This window comes from Urocitellus parryii, chromosome 8, assembly GCF_045843805.1.
Source record: "Urocitellus parryii isolate mUroPar1 chromosome 8, mUroPar1.hap1, whole genome shotgun sequence".
Taxonomy (NCBI): Eukaryota; Metazoa; Chordata; class Mammalia; order Rodentia; family Sciuridae; genus Urocitellus; species Urocitellus parryii.
The window spans coordinates 133,801,315-133,817,805 of NC_135538.1; the positions used below are offsets into that span (position 1 = coordinate 133,801,315).

The 16,491-nt window shown below is 41.2% G+C and overlaps 1 protein-coding gene across 1 annotated transcript; it reads right to left on the reverse strand.

Moving 5' to 3' along the window:
• Positions 1–4,260: 4,260 nt before the first annotated feature.
• Positions 4,261–11,470, reverse strand: LOC113177921 (serpin B9-like). The gene is made up of 6 exons (XM_026382426.2): positions 11,298–11,470; positions 8,608–8,745; positions 7,917–8,034; positions 6,389–6,531; positions 5,337–5,492; positions 4,261–4,665 (listed from the first exon to the last, which is right to left on the reverse strand). The coding sequence occupies exons 1-6, from the start codon at positions 11,463–11,465 to the stop codon at positions 4,261–4,263; spliced, it is 1,128 nt and encodes a 375-aa protein (XP_026238211.2). The 5' UTR covers positions 11,466–11,470.
• Between the last annotated feature and the right edge of the window lie 5,021 nt (positions 11,471–16,491).

Below are 16,491 nucleotides of genomic sequence, written 5' to 3' on the forward strand. Positions count from 1 at the left end.
ACTTACTCAAACTAAAAAGTTTTTTCTCAGCAAAAGAAACAATAAGAGAGATAAATAGGGAGCCTACATCCTGGGAACAAATCTTTACTCCACACACTTCAGATAGAGCCCTAATAACCAGAATATATAAAGAACTCAAAAAATTAGACAATAAGATAACAAATAACCCAATCAGTAAATGGGCAAAGGACCTGAACAGACACTTCTCAGAGGAGGACATACAATCAATCAATAAGTACATGAAAAAATGCTCACCATCGCTAGCAGTCAGAGAAATGCAAATCAAAACTACCCTAAGATACCATCTCACTCCAGTAAGATTGGCAGCCATTAGGAAGTCAAACAACAATAAGTGCTGGAGAGGATGCGGGGAAAAGGGCACTCTTGTTCATTGCTGGTGGGACTGCAAATTGGTGCAGCCAATTTGGAAAGCAGTATGGAGATTTCTTGGAAAGCTGGGAATGGAACCACCATTTGACCCAGCTATTCCCCTTCTCGGTCTATTCCCTAAAGACCTAACAAGAGCATGCTACAGGGACACTGCTACATCGATGTTCATAGCAGCACAATTCACGATAGCTAGACTGTGGAACCAACCTAGATGCCCTTCAATAGATGAATGGATAAAAAAAATGTGGCATTTATACACAATGGAGTATTACTCTGCATTAAAAAATGAAAAAATCATAGAATTTGGAGGGAAATGGATGGCATTAGAGCAGATTATGCTAAGTGAAGCTAGTCAATCTTTAAAAAACAAATACCAAATGACTCCTTTGATATAAGGGGAGGAAACAAGGACAGGGTAGGGACGAAGAGCTTGAGAAGAAGCATTAACAGGGGTGAGACGTGGGAGGGAAAGGAAGTGAGAAGGGAAATCGCATGGAAATGGAAGGCGATCCTCAGGGTTATACAAAATGACATATAAGAGGAAAGGAGGGGTAAGACAAGATAATACAAATGGAAGAAATGATTTACAGTAGAAGGGGTAGAGAGAGAAAAGGGGAGGGGAGGGGAGGGGAGGGGGGATAGTAGAGAATAAGACAGACAGCAGAATACATCAGACACTAGAAAGGCAATATGTCAATCAATGGAAGGGTAACTTATGTGATACAGCAATCTGTATACGGGGTAAAATTGGGAGTTCATAACCCACTTGAATCAAACTGTGAAATATGATGTATTAAGAACTATGTAATGTTTTGAACGACCAACAATAAAAAATAAATAAATAAAAATAAAAAGGGCAAAAAAAAAAAAAGCAAAAAGAGGGAATTGGAAAGGGGTGTATATCTCCCAAAGATAAACTTAAAATAACGCTTTTTACTCTAAACTTTTTAAATTTGGATTCATTAGGGCTTAGTGCTGCGGAAAGGCATATGTATCCAAAAAATGTACATAAGCCTAAGGTACTTTAGAAGGATATTCAAACAGAACAATGGAAAGGTTCTGACCCAGTGATTGTCTGGAGTTGGGGTTCTGTTTGTGTGTTTCCACAGGGAGAACAGCAGCCGATTTGGATTCCAGAGAGACTAACCAAAGCAATTTCTAAAGACCAAAAAGAAGATGATTTGACTCAAATCCATAACAGCTGATATCCAGAGCTCCAGCTTGGCTATTCTTACATCTTGGACAGTGATTAACCAGGATGCTTTTTTCAATATCTATTTTATTATTGCCTTTTCCCACATCATAAAGTTCTATTTTATTTTTTGAGCTCATACAGACCTAGGTTAATGTTTTTCTGATCAGTTTTATTTTTTGACTGTGGAGTTTTTAAACATTGCAATGGAGATTTCACCTGTATAAAGCTACAAGGCCTTTACTATTGTCTTATGTGTTGTACGTTTGTGTGCACACTTGTGTTTTGTGTTGTATGTCTGTGTGTGTGTATGTCCATATATCATATATGAGGAGCACTCATGAAAAAATGGATCTGAATTTTTTTTTATTCACGTGATTTTAATGGTTTAATTTAAATTGGGTAAACAGCTGTTGAGGATTGTTTTAATATATGTACAAATAAGGAGGTTAACAGATCTGTTTGTTTACTTTCACCTTTCATTTTCATTATATTTAATAATTCTGTTCAGGATAATGAAAATTGTTCAAAAAATTGTTTTCTTAGTACCTGTTGGAATGTTACACATTTTTTTTAGCCATCATTGCCAGAATTCCTATCTTCATCCCAGTGCCGGTGAAGACAAAGATGAAACCAAACTACAGCTTCTTCGATAGCTATCACAGTAAACTGTATAAACTGATTCATCAATGAATAATAACTCAACAAGTAATGCTCAATCAAGGAGTTGATTTACTTTGGGAGGAAATGGACATATTGATAGATTCCTCCACTTTAAACTGCTTGCAGAACTTGCCTGGACTATGTATCACTTGTATACATTGTGAACTATCTGTTGGTACAGCAAATTGTGGTAATGCTGGAGTATCTTTGCTGATGGTGTCACCGGTGGTACAATTTTTCAAAGGAGCCGTCAATTGGCTTAGTGTCGTGGCATTTCTGTATCCTCCTCCCTTCTGCTAGTGATGGTCTAAAATTTGGGGACCAACAGAGGTGAGGCTAAGGACCTCACCCCCCCCCACTGGTGCAAAGGCCAAATTTGGGGGCCAACAGAGGTGAGGCAAAGAACTTCACCCCCCCCCCACTGATGCATAGGCCTATCCACAAGTATGGCTGTATGCTGGACTGGTAGTCAGTGATGGGTATGATCCAATTGCAGTGGTACCAACCTAAGACAGGAGGCTGACGCCTAGAGGTCAGCTCATCCGATGAAGGGTAAGGACCATATGTTGTATTGGACAACCTAACAGGCACGGTCCCTAAGCCACATTGCTTGTTGTTTAATTAAACAGAAGGGGGGAGATGCTGAGAGCCATAGCCAAGTAGGAATTACGCATGGCAATTTTGGTTGAAAGGTGACCCCAGCAAGCCATTGAGATGATAATGATTATGTTAAGATGTCCATTCAATTGGAGATTAGACCCCTGCTGTCTGCCTAGGCCTGCTACTTTGGAGCTCTCATGCGGGACTCCCAGAGAGTTCCCATTGGTTGGGGAAGTGCAGTAGGAGGGAATTCTGGAGACGGGATTTTCCTGTTGGTGTAGTGTGTCCCGGGAGGAGCCGCATGGCGTGGTGTTTGGCATTTTTCACGGGAGCATGTGTGGAGTGTGCTGGTGGAGTTCAGAAATAAAGTTTGTTCCTGCTTCAGTGGCTCATGATTTTGTGCCCAGCCAGACTGCGGCACAATACCACCAGGCAAGGTATCCTAGCTGCAAGGGGGGTATATGGCAGTTCAAAGCCATTCAACTGTCCAATCTGGTTGTCATAAACTCTATATAAATTGGGAACACACATTAAAGAGCAGATATCAGGGCTGGGGATGTGGCTCAAGCAGTAGCGCGCTCGCCTGGCATGCGTGCGGCCCGGGTTCGATCCTCAGCACCACATACCAACAAAGATGTTGTGTCCACTGAGAACTAAAAAATAAATATTAAAATTCTAAAAAAAAAAAAAAGAGCAGATATCAAAGGACTATGACTCTGTTCTGTTGTGTCCCTATTATCTATTGCAATTCTTAACATATATGTGGTGAATGATGAAGGGTGAATGCCAAAGATAGACAAAACTAAAATGTGTATTGAAGTGTTTTTTAGTTGTAGATGAACACAATATCTTTATTTATTTATTTTAATTTTTATGTGGTGCTCAGGGCCAAACCTAGAGCCTCACATATGCTAGGCAAGTGCTCTACCACTGAGACACACCTCCAGACTAAAACTGGGTTTTTCTTTAAACTTGAATAATAGTAACAGTATATACCAGCATTTATTACTATTGTGGCATTCAGCTAAGGCAGGTGTGTGACAAGTGTAAAATACAGGAAAGCACAGGATAAGTAGAAGGAATTGCATGTGGAATGACTGGGAAATGTGTTCAGGGCCATCTGGGAAAAGTTTGCAAGCTATCCTAGGCATCTGTACTGCACTCATCCTAATACAACAGGGAATCAGGACAGCCTATTGGCCATGACCTGGTTCTGTGGTACAGTGAGTGGGCAGTGTGGGGACAGCTGAGTGTGTGCATCATGAGATCAAATAAGATCAAGTTGCTAAGAAGGCTTAGGATGCTGCCCTTATCTTCCTACTTGGTTTTCACATAAAGGCCCATCCTTATGAACTGTAGTGGGAACTTGGGGACATGGAAAGAAGGAAATTTTTCATGGAGGTGAAGTACAACCCTTAGGGAGATGAGAATCTGCCACAGAACAGAAGAGTGTTGGTTTCGTTATGCCTGATAAAGAAAAGGAAGGGGTGATCAGCATTGAAATATGGTAAATATGAAAAGTAGTCATCCACTTCAAGTATATCTGAGCCCGCCACAGCCTCAGTGCCTTCCTCATTCACTTCCAAGATACTCTTGTGCACAAACTTGGACAGACACAGGTCTGTCTCAGTTGACATTGCAGACAAGCCAGCCTGGCCCTCTTGGAAGACATCAACCATTCCCAGACGCTGAAGCACAGACTGCATGTTGTAATCCCCCTGCAGTTTAAATCTCGGAAGGAGAACTTCCACTTCAATATTCTGCAAAGAGGCTGCCTTGGTCCAGTCTAGGAATTTCTCAAAAGTAAGGCTATTTTCCACCTGAAAGACCAGAATCACAGGTTCATAGTCAGACTATGGTGGGTATTGACGAACACACAGACATTTCCATGAACATCCGCACAAGATGAGCAGTGCCTTCAGCTGCCCAGAAGCTTGTGAGGGCTCTGACTTGTCCACCATCCCACACGCTATCCCATGTGTGATTTCCCTGTGGCTGCCCCTCCTTATCCATCCACAAGCAAAACATATTTATTTCTGAAAAACCTTTATGCCCAGTCAGTGGTGCTTTTCTTGTGGTATTTGTTGGTTTGAATGAAGCTTAGTTTCAACACAATGAACCATTGCTGGCAAGCACAAGAGACTGGAAGAGCTCTCAGTGTGAGCCTCTCCAGGACAGGGACAAGTGCCTAAGGTGGAATGAGGCACTGTTTGTGGAAACTCATCCTCACAGTTAGGGACCTGGAGAGAGGGAAAGCCCATGGGAGCTGCTCTGCTCACAGAGACCCTTTAGGTCATCACGGTGCACTGCCACCCTTGAGAAGACGGTTGGCTCTCTTTCTATAAGGATCATATCACAAGGAAGCAAGGAGGACAAGGCTGGGCCATTTGGGCTCTTGGGTTGGAGATACTGTGAAAAAAACTCACAGGTGTACCCAATTCTTCCCACAGAAATTGTGAGTTCAAAGGAGTGCAGCCCCCCCCAAACTCACCACACTGAGATCCACGTCCTCATCTGGGAGCAGGATGATCATGCTCAGCGTCTTGCCAGCATAGGGCAGCTCCAACACCTGTGCCTGGGCCTCACTGATGTAGATGTAGTTAAAATTGGCTTTCTGACACATCATCTGCACTGGCCTTGACTCCTCCTGAGGGGAATGACCACATGAGCACAACATTTAAAACGGTATAAAAAGGGGAAAGAAAACTCTCAACTCTGGGGTGATCTAGCACTGCTAGAAATTAATACATTATTATCATAAACATGCCTTATAAAGAGGGGAGGAGGTTACTGCATACAAGCTTCCTTATTGCATTACACTGTATTTTAAAGGATTAGAGAATTTAACAAACTAGTCTAATATCTGTTTTAATAAAGTTATAGCTCACAGTTGACTAAGGCCTTTGCCACTCATTTTTAATGGTACAAAGATGCAGATACTGAATCAGTAATAAGTTATGATTAACAACAATTCAAATGAGAGATTACATTAATTTAAAAAGTAATAGATGGAAAATCTGGGGAGTAGCTCAGTGGTATAGTACTTGGTTAATATGCACAAGCCCCTGAGGTTGATCTCTCATTGCACAAAAATATTTTTAAAAAATCCTGATTCAAGAAATGTGTTGTCACATTCCCGCTTTGCATTCTTCCTCATGTCATTCATATATTCATATATTCATATATAAACATATATATACATTTATATATGTATATATACATACACATACATATATCACCTCATTTTGCTTTTTATCTAAGCAACGTGTGTCAATAGGAAGATCTTTATTTCTAGAATGAGGTTAAACCAGTACATGTAGGAGACTTCATCAGAGGCAGTGAGAGTGCTAATAGGATAATAGGATTTAAACTATAATAGAGAGCGAGTATCATTTATTCAAATCATTTTTTCACTAACATTAAAATTTATTAAGAGAGGTGGTAAGTTTGAAATTATAATTAACCATTTATGCCTTTACAAAGTTAAATTTTCTATTCAATCTCTTCATCAAACTAGCATAATTTTTGAAAGTCTCTCCCTACCTGATTTATTAGGAAAGGTATTTCACACACATGTGATTTGTCAAATGGCGCATCCCATGTTCCTTTGAAGTAGATGGCATCGACAAGAACCAGCCTGGCCTGCTCATCAATTGAGTTCTTTGGTAGCAACTCTGGAATTTTACCTTTTAAGACAAGCACAAACTCTATCAGATGCTTTTCTGAACCCATGGTAAATAATCATGACAACGATGCCTTGGAGATCCAAACATTCTGGTTTCAAATGTGCTGAGTTTGGATGATAGGTATAAAAGTAAAAAACCCAACTATGAGTGGTATTCAGGACGACAGTCACTGGAAAAGCCATCAAGTTGAAGATGGTGAAAGACTTCTATGTCACTGGAGGAAAGCAGGTTGGAACAAAGCAGAAACTTGACTCCAGGTTGGAGAAGAAGTCAAGCAGCAAAGGAGAGAGCGGCTGGGTAGGAGCTGACATTACCTGCTGTGGGTAAGAGCAGTGTCAGGTCTAAGGCTCTGTGATCAGGCCCAGTTCTAACATTGTACAGCTACCTGGCAATATTCCTGGTGCAGATAGAATTGAATAGCTCCAGAGCAGAGATAGAAGGATTTTCTGGAAACTATAGAAGAAATATTATGATTGCACCCTCCTGACACCTGGAATCCCTGGAACAGATAATGATTTGGGTAGGTGAAGGTATATCCTTTTTAATTTGCATATCAAGTGGTACTTTCCAAAAAACTAAGAGCATCCCTAGTAATTTGCTGCCTCTAGAGGGGACAAGAAGAAAAGATTCCAAGAATAAAGAGTGGAAAGGACTACCTCTATTTTTTATGGTCTCATTTGTTAGCAGAAATAAGGATGTTCCTAGTGGTGCATAAATTATCTGAATTATTTCAACATCAAACCATCATTGATCTTAAGGACCAAGATTAGAACTTGTCACACTTTGAAACAGAAATGAGGAAGTTTTAACCCTGCATGGAAGGTGTTTTTAGTCTGTGGAGTGGATCAGCCCTGAGAGAGGCTCTGTAGCTGACTAATCAAGTCTAGGCTTCTCAAGTCTGATGAAGTGTGCTTAAGTGAGAGATAGGAAAGAAGAAGTAGGAGAAGTCACCCTAACATGTAAAAGTGGGAGGAATGAAGTCCAAACTGACTCCATGAAGAGGAGGGCCAAGGGCATGACTTGGGAAAATCTGGCCATTGATCTGTTCCCACAGTCAACAGTCACCTGCCGTGTGAACAATACAGGTCAGTGTCAAGTAAATTATTACATGGGAAATCTGACCTACAAGTTTCTGTTGACACTTGTAACAGTCACTCCTGTCCTAGGAGAACAGACAGCATTAATTGTCTGGTTTTGAAACCCGAGCATTGATCAGATCTTCTGTGAGTCACTAAGGTTCACAGGCACCAAAGGCTCACCAGGTAACCTTGCTCTGATGGTTCTGCAACACCAGTGACATTAGCAGTGAGGAGGAGAGGTAGAGGAGAGAGGAGAGGAGAACAGGGGTGGGGTGGGAGGAGAGGGAAATAACTTATAATTCTGACCTTCCGTCTCTTTTGAGACCCAAGTATTTATATGCTCCCTGGACTTCTCTGTAGCTTCAGCAAAGGACAGCAGCTCCAGCTCTGTGTTGTAGGACTGAAGACAGGACTCCTTAAATGTCTTGGGAGAGAAAAAGTTCAGATGCTGGCCATAAAATGACAGTGAGCTTCAAATCATTCTGAATGCTAGATTTTAGGCTTTTCTTAAAATTAAAAACATGATCAAATCTTAACTACTTGATGGTAAAACATTTTAGTTTGTAAAGAGATATTTCCAGAGCCCTGAATAACCAGAAATAATAAATAAATTTGAGACATTGCCAAAATTGAAATAATATAAGTTATGATTATAGAATTGGGGTCTTTATTTAAAAAGTAGTTTACTATAAGTTTCTCAAATTCTCTAGAATAGTGTTCATTTTTTTCCTTGTTTTTGCAGTACTGGGGTTTGAGCTCAGGGCCTTCAGCATGCTAGGCAAATGCTGTACCACTGAGCTACATCCCAAGGAAGTTTTTCATTTTGTTCTTGAGACAAGGGTGTCACTAGGTTGCCCAAGATGGCCTCTAACTCTCCATCCTCTTGCCACAGCCTCCCAAATATGCCATCCTGCCTTGTCTCTAGAGTCTCTCTTCTGGGTTGTATATCACCAGGTGTTTTAAATACAACTTTTATTGCTCTGCTGACTCAACTTACTGAGAAGAAATCACAGGTCTTCTCTCCAAAAAGTCTATTGGCTGTTCTAAGCAAGTACTTTGAGCCAGGCTTGTTCACTTGGGTGAGAAGCATCTGGAAGCCCTTATGGATGTCTTCCTCTGTGTTTAAAGACATTGCCTGTGAAGGAAATCAGCAAAACTCTGTCAATTTTGATTTTGGACTCAATAAGAATTTGCAAGCAATTATTTTCTCAAATACTGCATAAATTTTTCTTTTGAAAGGAAGTTGATTCTAATTGAGAAGTGACACTGGTGAGATAGGTGGAGAGAGGGGCCAGGACGCTGGTGAATAAAAGATATGGCTCTTGTACCTGCACAGCGCTCTCTGCATAGTTTAGAGATGACCAATAAAAAATAAATAAATAAAAGGGGCAAGAGAGGTTCAGAAAAGGAACTATTCTTAAGTCCTGCATCCATGGACACCATAAATGTGTCAGAAGAGAGAATAACTTGCCTCAATAATTTATTTATAAAAAAAGATGCAGTTAAAAACACTAAAAATCCAAGAAAAAATTGGACAGGAATGCAATCATCATGATAATATTTAAAAGGAAATAAAGGTATAAAATGAGCAATATGATTAATAAGAATAAACCTGTTCTTAAACAGTATCCTAGAAAGAGATAATATATGTACATTATGCAATACTTTATATTTCAAAGGTGTCATATTAGGTCACAAGAAGAGTTTCATTTGATTCTGAAGTATGCAAATGACACAATTTATATTCAATGACTTCAGTGTAGGAAACTAAAAATCAACAACACTACAACTAAAATGCCAACAACATGGAAGCTAACCTACTAACTAATTATTGAAAACAGTTTCTAAGGAAATAACTCCCTTTTGACATTGTTTAAATAAGTGACATAGCAACACAACTTTGGATTCAATCTTAAATGATAGTATACACAAAAAAGATAAAATCTATAAAACTCTTTTTTCTAGAATTTGTAAAGTTACTTCCATTTCCCAACATAATTAAATTTAAACTACATATATTTTTTCAGTCTTCCATTTGGCAACATACTTGCTTTCTTGGGTAGATATTAGCCAGAAATTAACAAGAAATGTCTTATCACCTTGTAAAGATGTACAACCAAATTGCCAAACCTTTGTATCAGCTGGACTGCCCTCTACTGGACTATATAAAATATTCAGCAAAGAGGTCAATGTGACTTGGTTTGACAAGCTAATTCAACAGAAAAAAAAAAAAAAACATAAACATCTTATATCCCACACAAACTGAAGTTTACTGAATAAGTTAAAAACAAAAGGAAAAAACTCTTAATAAATTAATTTTTACCATGAAAGAAATTGGCAGAGTGCCAATTCTACCAGTAAACAATTTGAATCATTTTGAAAATTGGAAATGAAGGTTATGTAGTTTCAGTCTTTTCAACCTTGGAGGCAGAACTGGAGCAACAGTAGTAATAGGCAGGAGCAACAGGAATAATGTAATGGCAATCTTTACAAAGATTTGTGTATTAACACAAATCATATATTTGTTAGTCTATTCAGTCTACAGATGTTTTCTTATGCATAAACATGAGTCACAGTGGACACATGCTGAGTAGCTCATATCTGTTATGTCTCTTGTCACAACAAGCATTAGAACTTCTTGGAGCTGTTTCTTCTGTGAAACACCATTTTGAGTAGCAAGTTGTTTTTCCTCTGTGGCTCTTGCCCAGGCCTGAGACTTGCAGTACTGTAGGACCAGTTTACCATCACTGCCCAAACATCCCTCATCTGGGGGAGGAGCAAAGGACTGATTCCCATAAGTGAACAAATGTTCCAAGGCCACAAGTTTAAGGAACTTCTTGATGAGTCAATGATCCTTGGATGGTTCAGTTCTCTCTACAACCCACATTTTGTTTTCATGATAGGGGTGCCCCACAGCCTGTAATAGAATGTCAATTTTTGTCTTGGTGTCACTGGAAGGCTCTTCTCCCTGACAAGACTGCAGCAGAAGAAAGGGCTCTGGAGTGGCTGTATCTGGGGAGACATCCATAAGTCCTTCATGCCAGCAGCAGCAGTTGAACAGAGTTTCCACACCGACCTTGATGATTCTCAATAAGGTAGACAATAAAAATATTTTTTCTTCTAAAGAATGATTTGAAATAAATATTTAAAATACTATTTAAATATGTGACTTATGATTTAGAAAATAAAATGAATGTTATATTACCAAAACCTAATAATTAGAACAAAAAAATATTAAAACAACATTTATTATTTTAATGTTACAAAGTAAATAATGATATAACAAAATTCCCAACTCATGGTGCTAGAAAAGGTAGAGAAAAATTCCTAAGGGATTTAGGGAAAAACACAAAATGCTCAATAAATCCAAAAACTGATTCTTTCAAAGAAAGCACACATTTCTATCCAACATAGACAGACATCAACAATTGTAAGAAAAATTTTACAAATACTCACAAGGAAAGTTAAAAATGAAAAAGAGATTACACAGTAACCCCTGTGAGCAACCTCCACAACATCTCACTGGAGGAAACTCCTCAGCTCTCTCCTTCCCTTCCTCCTGTACCCTCTCCCTAAAATGGTCCAAGCTCACCCCTCCTTCATCAACAGCTCTGGAAAAATTTAAGGAGGGGATAAAAGACAACCCTTGCAGACCAGTCTCTCCTCCTAGGTGACAGGCAGGCTTACCTGAGCCATCTGGTCTTTGGTGTTCCCCTTTGCCCCCAGGAGGACCATGGCCAGGGCAGAGGAGATGCTCAGGGGAGAAAAAAACACATTTTGTGAAGGTCTGTCTTGACACAGCATCTTCAAAACCTGGATGGCAAAGGTGCCATTTGCTTTTGAAAGAGAATCCATGATGCAGGGTCTGGGGGCAAAGAAGACAGAGAAACACAATGAAATGGGGCTGAGGACACTGTGTGTGGTCTCTGCTTGGCTTTCATTTTTCTTGTGAATTCAGAAAATTTCTGAGTACCAGTGAAAGCCATGGGAGTAGATTAGACAAGTGAGGAAGGGGCTGGTGTCTGTAGAACATCAAACTGTGTAGGAAAGGAAGAGCAGAAAAGCATGCAGAAGAGAACAGAAGTTGACAGGTCAAAGCAAGAAGAATGGATGACTAGTCAAAGCAAGAGCAAGGAGGTGCTACTTGTAGCCAGAGTGAGTGGAGTGTAAACACCAGTGAGCAAGTCTATGTAGTGAGATCTTTCCTCACCCAGGGCTGGCCTTAGATCCTGGGAAACCTCCTCAACAACTTCTCATTCTCCAAGGTCCCCCCAACTTATGTCCAAGCCTGCCTTCAGCCCCCTCCCAAATCTTTCTACCCAACTTCACTTCTCCAGCCCCTGTGATCCTGTGCCTAGTACAAACCTCCTGGCTCCTCTCCATAGCCTCTAGTCAGAGGATGACCCTGAGATCACCAGTATAATAAGCCTCTGCTCATTAAAATGCAAATCAAGTGAGCTGGGAAGTCTCAGAACTTGGGCTCCCCCTATCAAGAGTTCAGATGGACAGACACACAGCATCCTGAGAGGGAAGCGCTATCTTGATTCTATGATCCCACCCTTAAATCTCCAGTGACCCTAGGGAGGAACTCAAAAATATGTTTTGTAAATTGCATCCCATCTGCCTGGCCCCATCCCTTGCTGCAGTCCTCCTCTGTCACAGCCTCCACCTCTATTTACCCTGACCCCCCCGCCCAGTCACCTCTAAGCCTTGGCAAACAGTGATATCCAACTTAAAAGACTCCCTATCCCATCCCTGTTACCAGGCTCAAATCATTGGCTCCTCCCTCCTAGGCTCAGCACCAAAAGGTCTCTGATGCCCTAGTCTAGATCTCCCTCCTCCCCACCCTGACTCATCACTGCTAATTGTAATTCCTTATCTCATCCATTGTTGGACCCACAAGACTGTCTACTCTCTGCAGGAAAGTTGTCTGGCATCCTGAGTCTAAGCACCTACAAACATGCTCAGGAAACAGCAAGAGCTCCATCAATCAGGGGGAAATCTCAGATAAATAAAGGGTGCACTGGTTTTGAATTGGAGACTAGAGATTTTAAAAGCACAGTGAAAGGTAAGGCAGAAGTCATGCTGTGACTCCCTGAGGAGAGGAGAGGGGAGAAAATAAGGCCATTAGGTGGGAGCTGTGTTGGAGCATGAACACCCACTAGGGTGAGGGCCAGGACCAGCCAGGGGCAGGAAACAGGTAAGCAGAGAAGCCAGGAGGCTGTGCAGCATCTTTGTCTTCTTGGAATCCTGCTGCCCTTATCCAGGACTAGACCCAATCAAGGTCCCTCTGCACAACTGACTCCTATGATCTCCCAAGAAGCTATTTCTCTAAACACAGCAATGACACTGACTTCTTAGATTCTCTTTTCTCTTCTTCTGGCCTTCCCTTCTCCCAGTGGTGGCCTGGGGTTTCTAAAACTTGCCTGTCTTGGTCCACTGTCACTTCAGACCCTGCACAGAAAAGTCCTCACCTGCCACCTTCCACACAGTCTCTCCCTCAGGTCTCAGTGCTGCTAACCTTGTGCTGACTTCTGAATCACAGGACCAGGATCTACGGCTGTGCCTCTCTCAGGTCCACTCTGGGGCCTCTGCACTCCCAGAGACCTTTTATGAGGCCTGTTTGGCTGTGGGAATTCCTACCTTCCAATCAGCATTCACCGCCCCAGGAAAGAAATCCAGTTGACCTGGGTCATGGCAGGGGATAGGGTCTCCTCCCTGCTCAGGGATGGATCACTAATCCCCTTGCTCTTGCTCCCCTAGCCTCACCTCCTCTGTCACACACTGGTTTGCACTGGAACCCCAAGGGAGACACTGGAATGGAGTTGGGCACAGCATGTTTTCTAGAGGATTCTGAAAGTGAAAGCACTCTGAAAGTGACAACCACCTGATCCAGTTATACCACTCTTCTCTGTGTACATGTGAAGAAATCAAAGTCAGCATAGTACAAGAAACAGCTGCATACCTATGTTTGTCCCAGCACAGTTCACAAAATCCGAGTTATGGAATCAGCCTAGGTGATTATAAGATAAATTGATTTTTTTAAAAATTGATCTGTATATATGCACAGTAGTTTTATTTAGCCATAAAAAGGAAGAAAATGTGATTTGCAGGAAAATGAATGAAACTGGAAAATATCATGTTAAGAAAAATCAGTCTCAGAAAAAAAAAAGTGTCTCATGTTTTCTTTCATATGTGGAATCTAGAGAATAGTATAAAATGACATGAAAGTAGAAGATGGACTAACAGGGAAGGTAAGGGGTGAGGGAAAGTACAAGGGGGGACAAGAGAGTGTGACAGGTAGGGTGGATTCAGTTAGAGTACTTTATGTGTGCATGTAGGAAATTGCCACAATGAACACAGTTGTTTTGTATAATTACTATGCACTCATAATTATTTTTTAAAAATACATTTTTTTAAATGTTGTTTCCAAGGGCTGGAGATATAGCTCAATTGGTAGAGTGCTTGCTTCACATGCACAGACCCTGGATTTGTTGTAGGGAAAAAGGAGGCAAGGCATCGAAGATATCAGGAAGCAGTTTTATTTGGTGCAGCCAGGTTCAGAGGGTACAGCCTTTGCTGTGATCAACTAATCCCCTGAACCCCAAGTTCAGGGAGTTTCAGAGTTTTATACCCAGCATGTAAGGGGAGGAGCTCAGAAGTTCACAGTCTGCAGAAGTTCACATAAAGGCAGCTTTTTCTTTCACTGTTTTTGGCAAGTTAACCCTTCAAGGACAACACCTTTCTCTCCTCCCCCTGCCAGCTGTTACCATGGAGCCTAGTTTGTAACTTATCTTAAAAATGTAAACATCTCTGTGAAGCCCAGCTCAAGGCCAGAGGCCTTGTTTGCACATTTCTACAAACTACTAAACTGGATATGTTTGTGAAAAACTAATGAAGGGTGTCCAGACCTGGAGTTCTGGTATCTTCCCGGCCAGTAGCCAAGTAAAACAGAGTGACATGAAAATAGGAAGTTTATCTACATCGAACTCTTTTGCAGAGACTCTTTTGCTGACAGTCCTAAAAATCAGTCATGGTAAAGATTTTTGGAGAAGCCCAGTTAAAAGGTTTCTGTAGGGCTGGAGATGTGGATCAAGCGGTAGCGCGCTCGCCTGGCATGTGTGTGGTCCGGGTTTGATCCTCAGCACCACATACAAAGCAAAGATGTTGTGCCAGCTGAAAACTAGAAAATAAATATTTTAAAAAAATTCTCTCTCTCTCTTAAAAAAAAAATTCTGTGGAGAAAGGGGGTGCCACTTCAGGTTCAATCCCCAGCATCACAAAAATAAAAATATAAAATGTTTTTTCCACTTTCTCCCCCACTAATTAGTACTAGTCCAGCACTCTCATAGAGAACACAGATGTCCTAAATCTGGGCAGCTGAGCCCTTTTCCAACTTCTGGTGCTTGGGCTGTGGTGTATAAGCAGTCCTACTCTTCTCTAGCAATGTGACAGAAACAGAGAAGGAATCAAAATGGCTTAGGACCTCAGCAGTGTCTATCATGGGGTGCAGAGGCAGGGACCACCTCTAGCAAGTTGATTTAGTAGTTCATGTCATCCAAGGTTCACACCCTTCCCCCATTCATCTTAGTACCAGCTTCAAGCAATTGGAAGTACTTCATGTTGACATGTGGTTCCAAGAGAGAGAACAGACCAAATGTCTCTTCCTCTGAAGCAGGGAGAATTTCCTAGAAGTTTGTCCATCAGCAGATACCCGTCTGTTTTCAAATTAATGAAAATTAGTTTTCCTGAGTGTCTGAATTAGGGTGAGGCAAAACATTTAATAGGCACACTTTTTTAGGTGCTAATCTCTCCATTTATGTGACCCCGATAATGAGGACTTCCATGAATTTTGCACCCTACATACCATAACATTTTTTTAATAACACCTTTATTCCTTGGCACATGCCTATAATCCCAGGATCTCAGGAGCTGGTGGGGGGGGGCAAATATAGGAGGATCTATATTTCAAAGTCAGCTTCAGCAATTTAGCAAGACCCTGTCTCAATAAAAATAAAAAATAAAACTCTGGGAGTCCCGGCAGCCGCGTGGTGCGCTGCACACTCAGGGAAGGGCCAGGGCGTGGCGTGCAGGTGCAGCTGCTCCATTAGGGCTCAAGGACCCGCTAGGGCCAGGAAGTTGGCCGGCCTCTCTAGTCTTTTCAGGGCGCAGGCAGGCGGCTTCTGCCATAGCCAGGAGGCGACTCCTTGGATTCAAGATGACCAACAAACTAGTGCCATCCATTTCCCTGCAAATTCCATGATTTTGTCATTTTTTAGTGCAGAGTAATACTCCATTGTGTATAAATGCCACATTTTTTTTATCCATTCATCTATTGAAAGGCATCTAGGTTGGTTCCACAGTCTAGCTATTGTGAATTGTGCTGCTAGGAACAGATTATGCTAAGTGAAGCTAGCCAATCCCTAAAAAACAAAAGCCAAATGTCATCTTTGATATAAGGAGAGCAACTAAGAACTGAATAGGGAGGAAGAGCATGAGAAGAAGATCACCATTAAACAGGGTAGAGAGGGGGGAGGGAAAGAGAGAGAGAAGGTAAATTGCATGGTAAAGGAAGGAGACCCTCATTGTTATACAAAATTACATATAAGAGGAAGTGAGGGGAAAGGGGAAAAAACAAGAGAGAGAAATGAATTACAGTAGATGGGGTAGAGAGAGAAGATGGGAGGAGAGGGGAGGGGAGAGGAGAGGGGATAGTAGAGGATAGGAAGGGCAACAGAATACAACAGACACTAGTATGGCAGTATGTAAAAAAGTGGATGTGGAACCGATGTGAATCTGCAATATGTATACAGGGTAAAAATGGGAGTTCATAATCTGCTTGAATCAAATGTATGAAATATGATATATGTCAAGAGCTTTG

Coding starts and splice junctions, on each gene's coding strand:
- LOC113177921 (XM_026382426.2), bottom strand. CDS start 11,465: ATGGATTCTCTTTCAAAAGCAAATGGCACCTTTGCCATCCAGGTTTTG. Junction 6,532..7,916: donor GGTCTCAAAAGAGACGGAAG/GTCAGAATTATA, acceptor TTGTCTTAAAAG/GTAAAATTCCAGAGTTGCTA. Junction 4,666..5,336: donor AGGACGTGGATCTCAGTGTG/GTGAGTTTGGGG, acceptor CTGGTCTTTCAG/GTGGAAAATAGCCTTACTTT.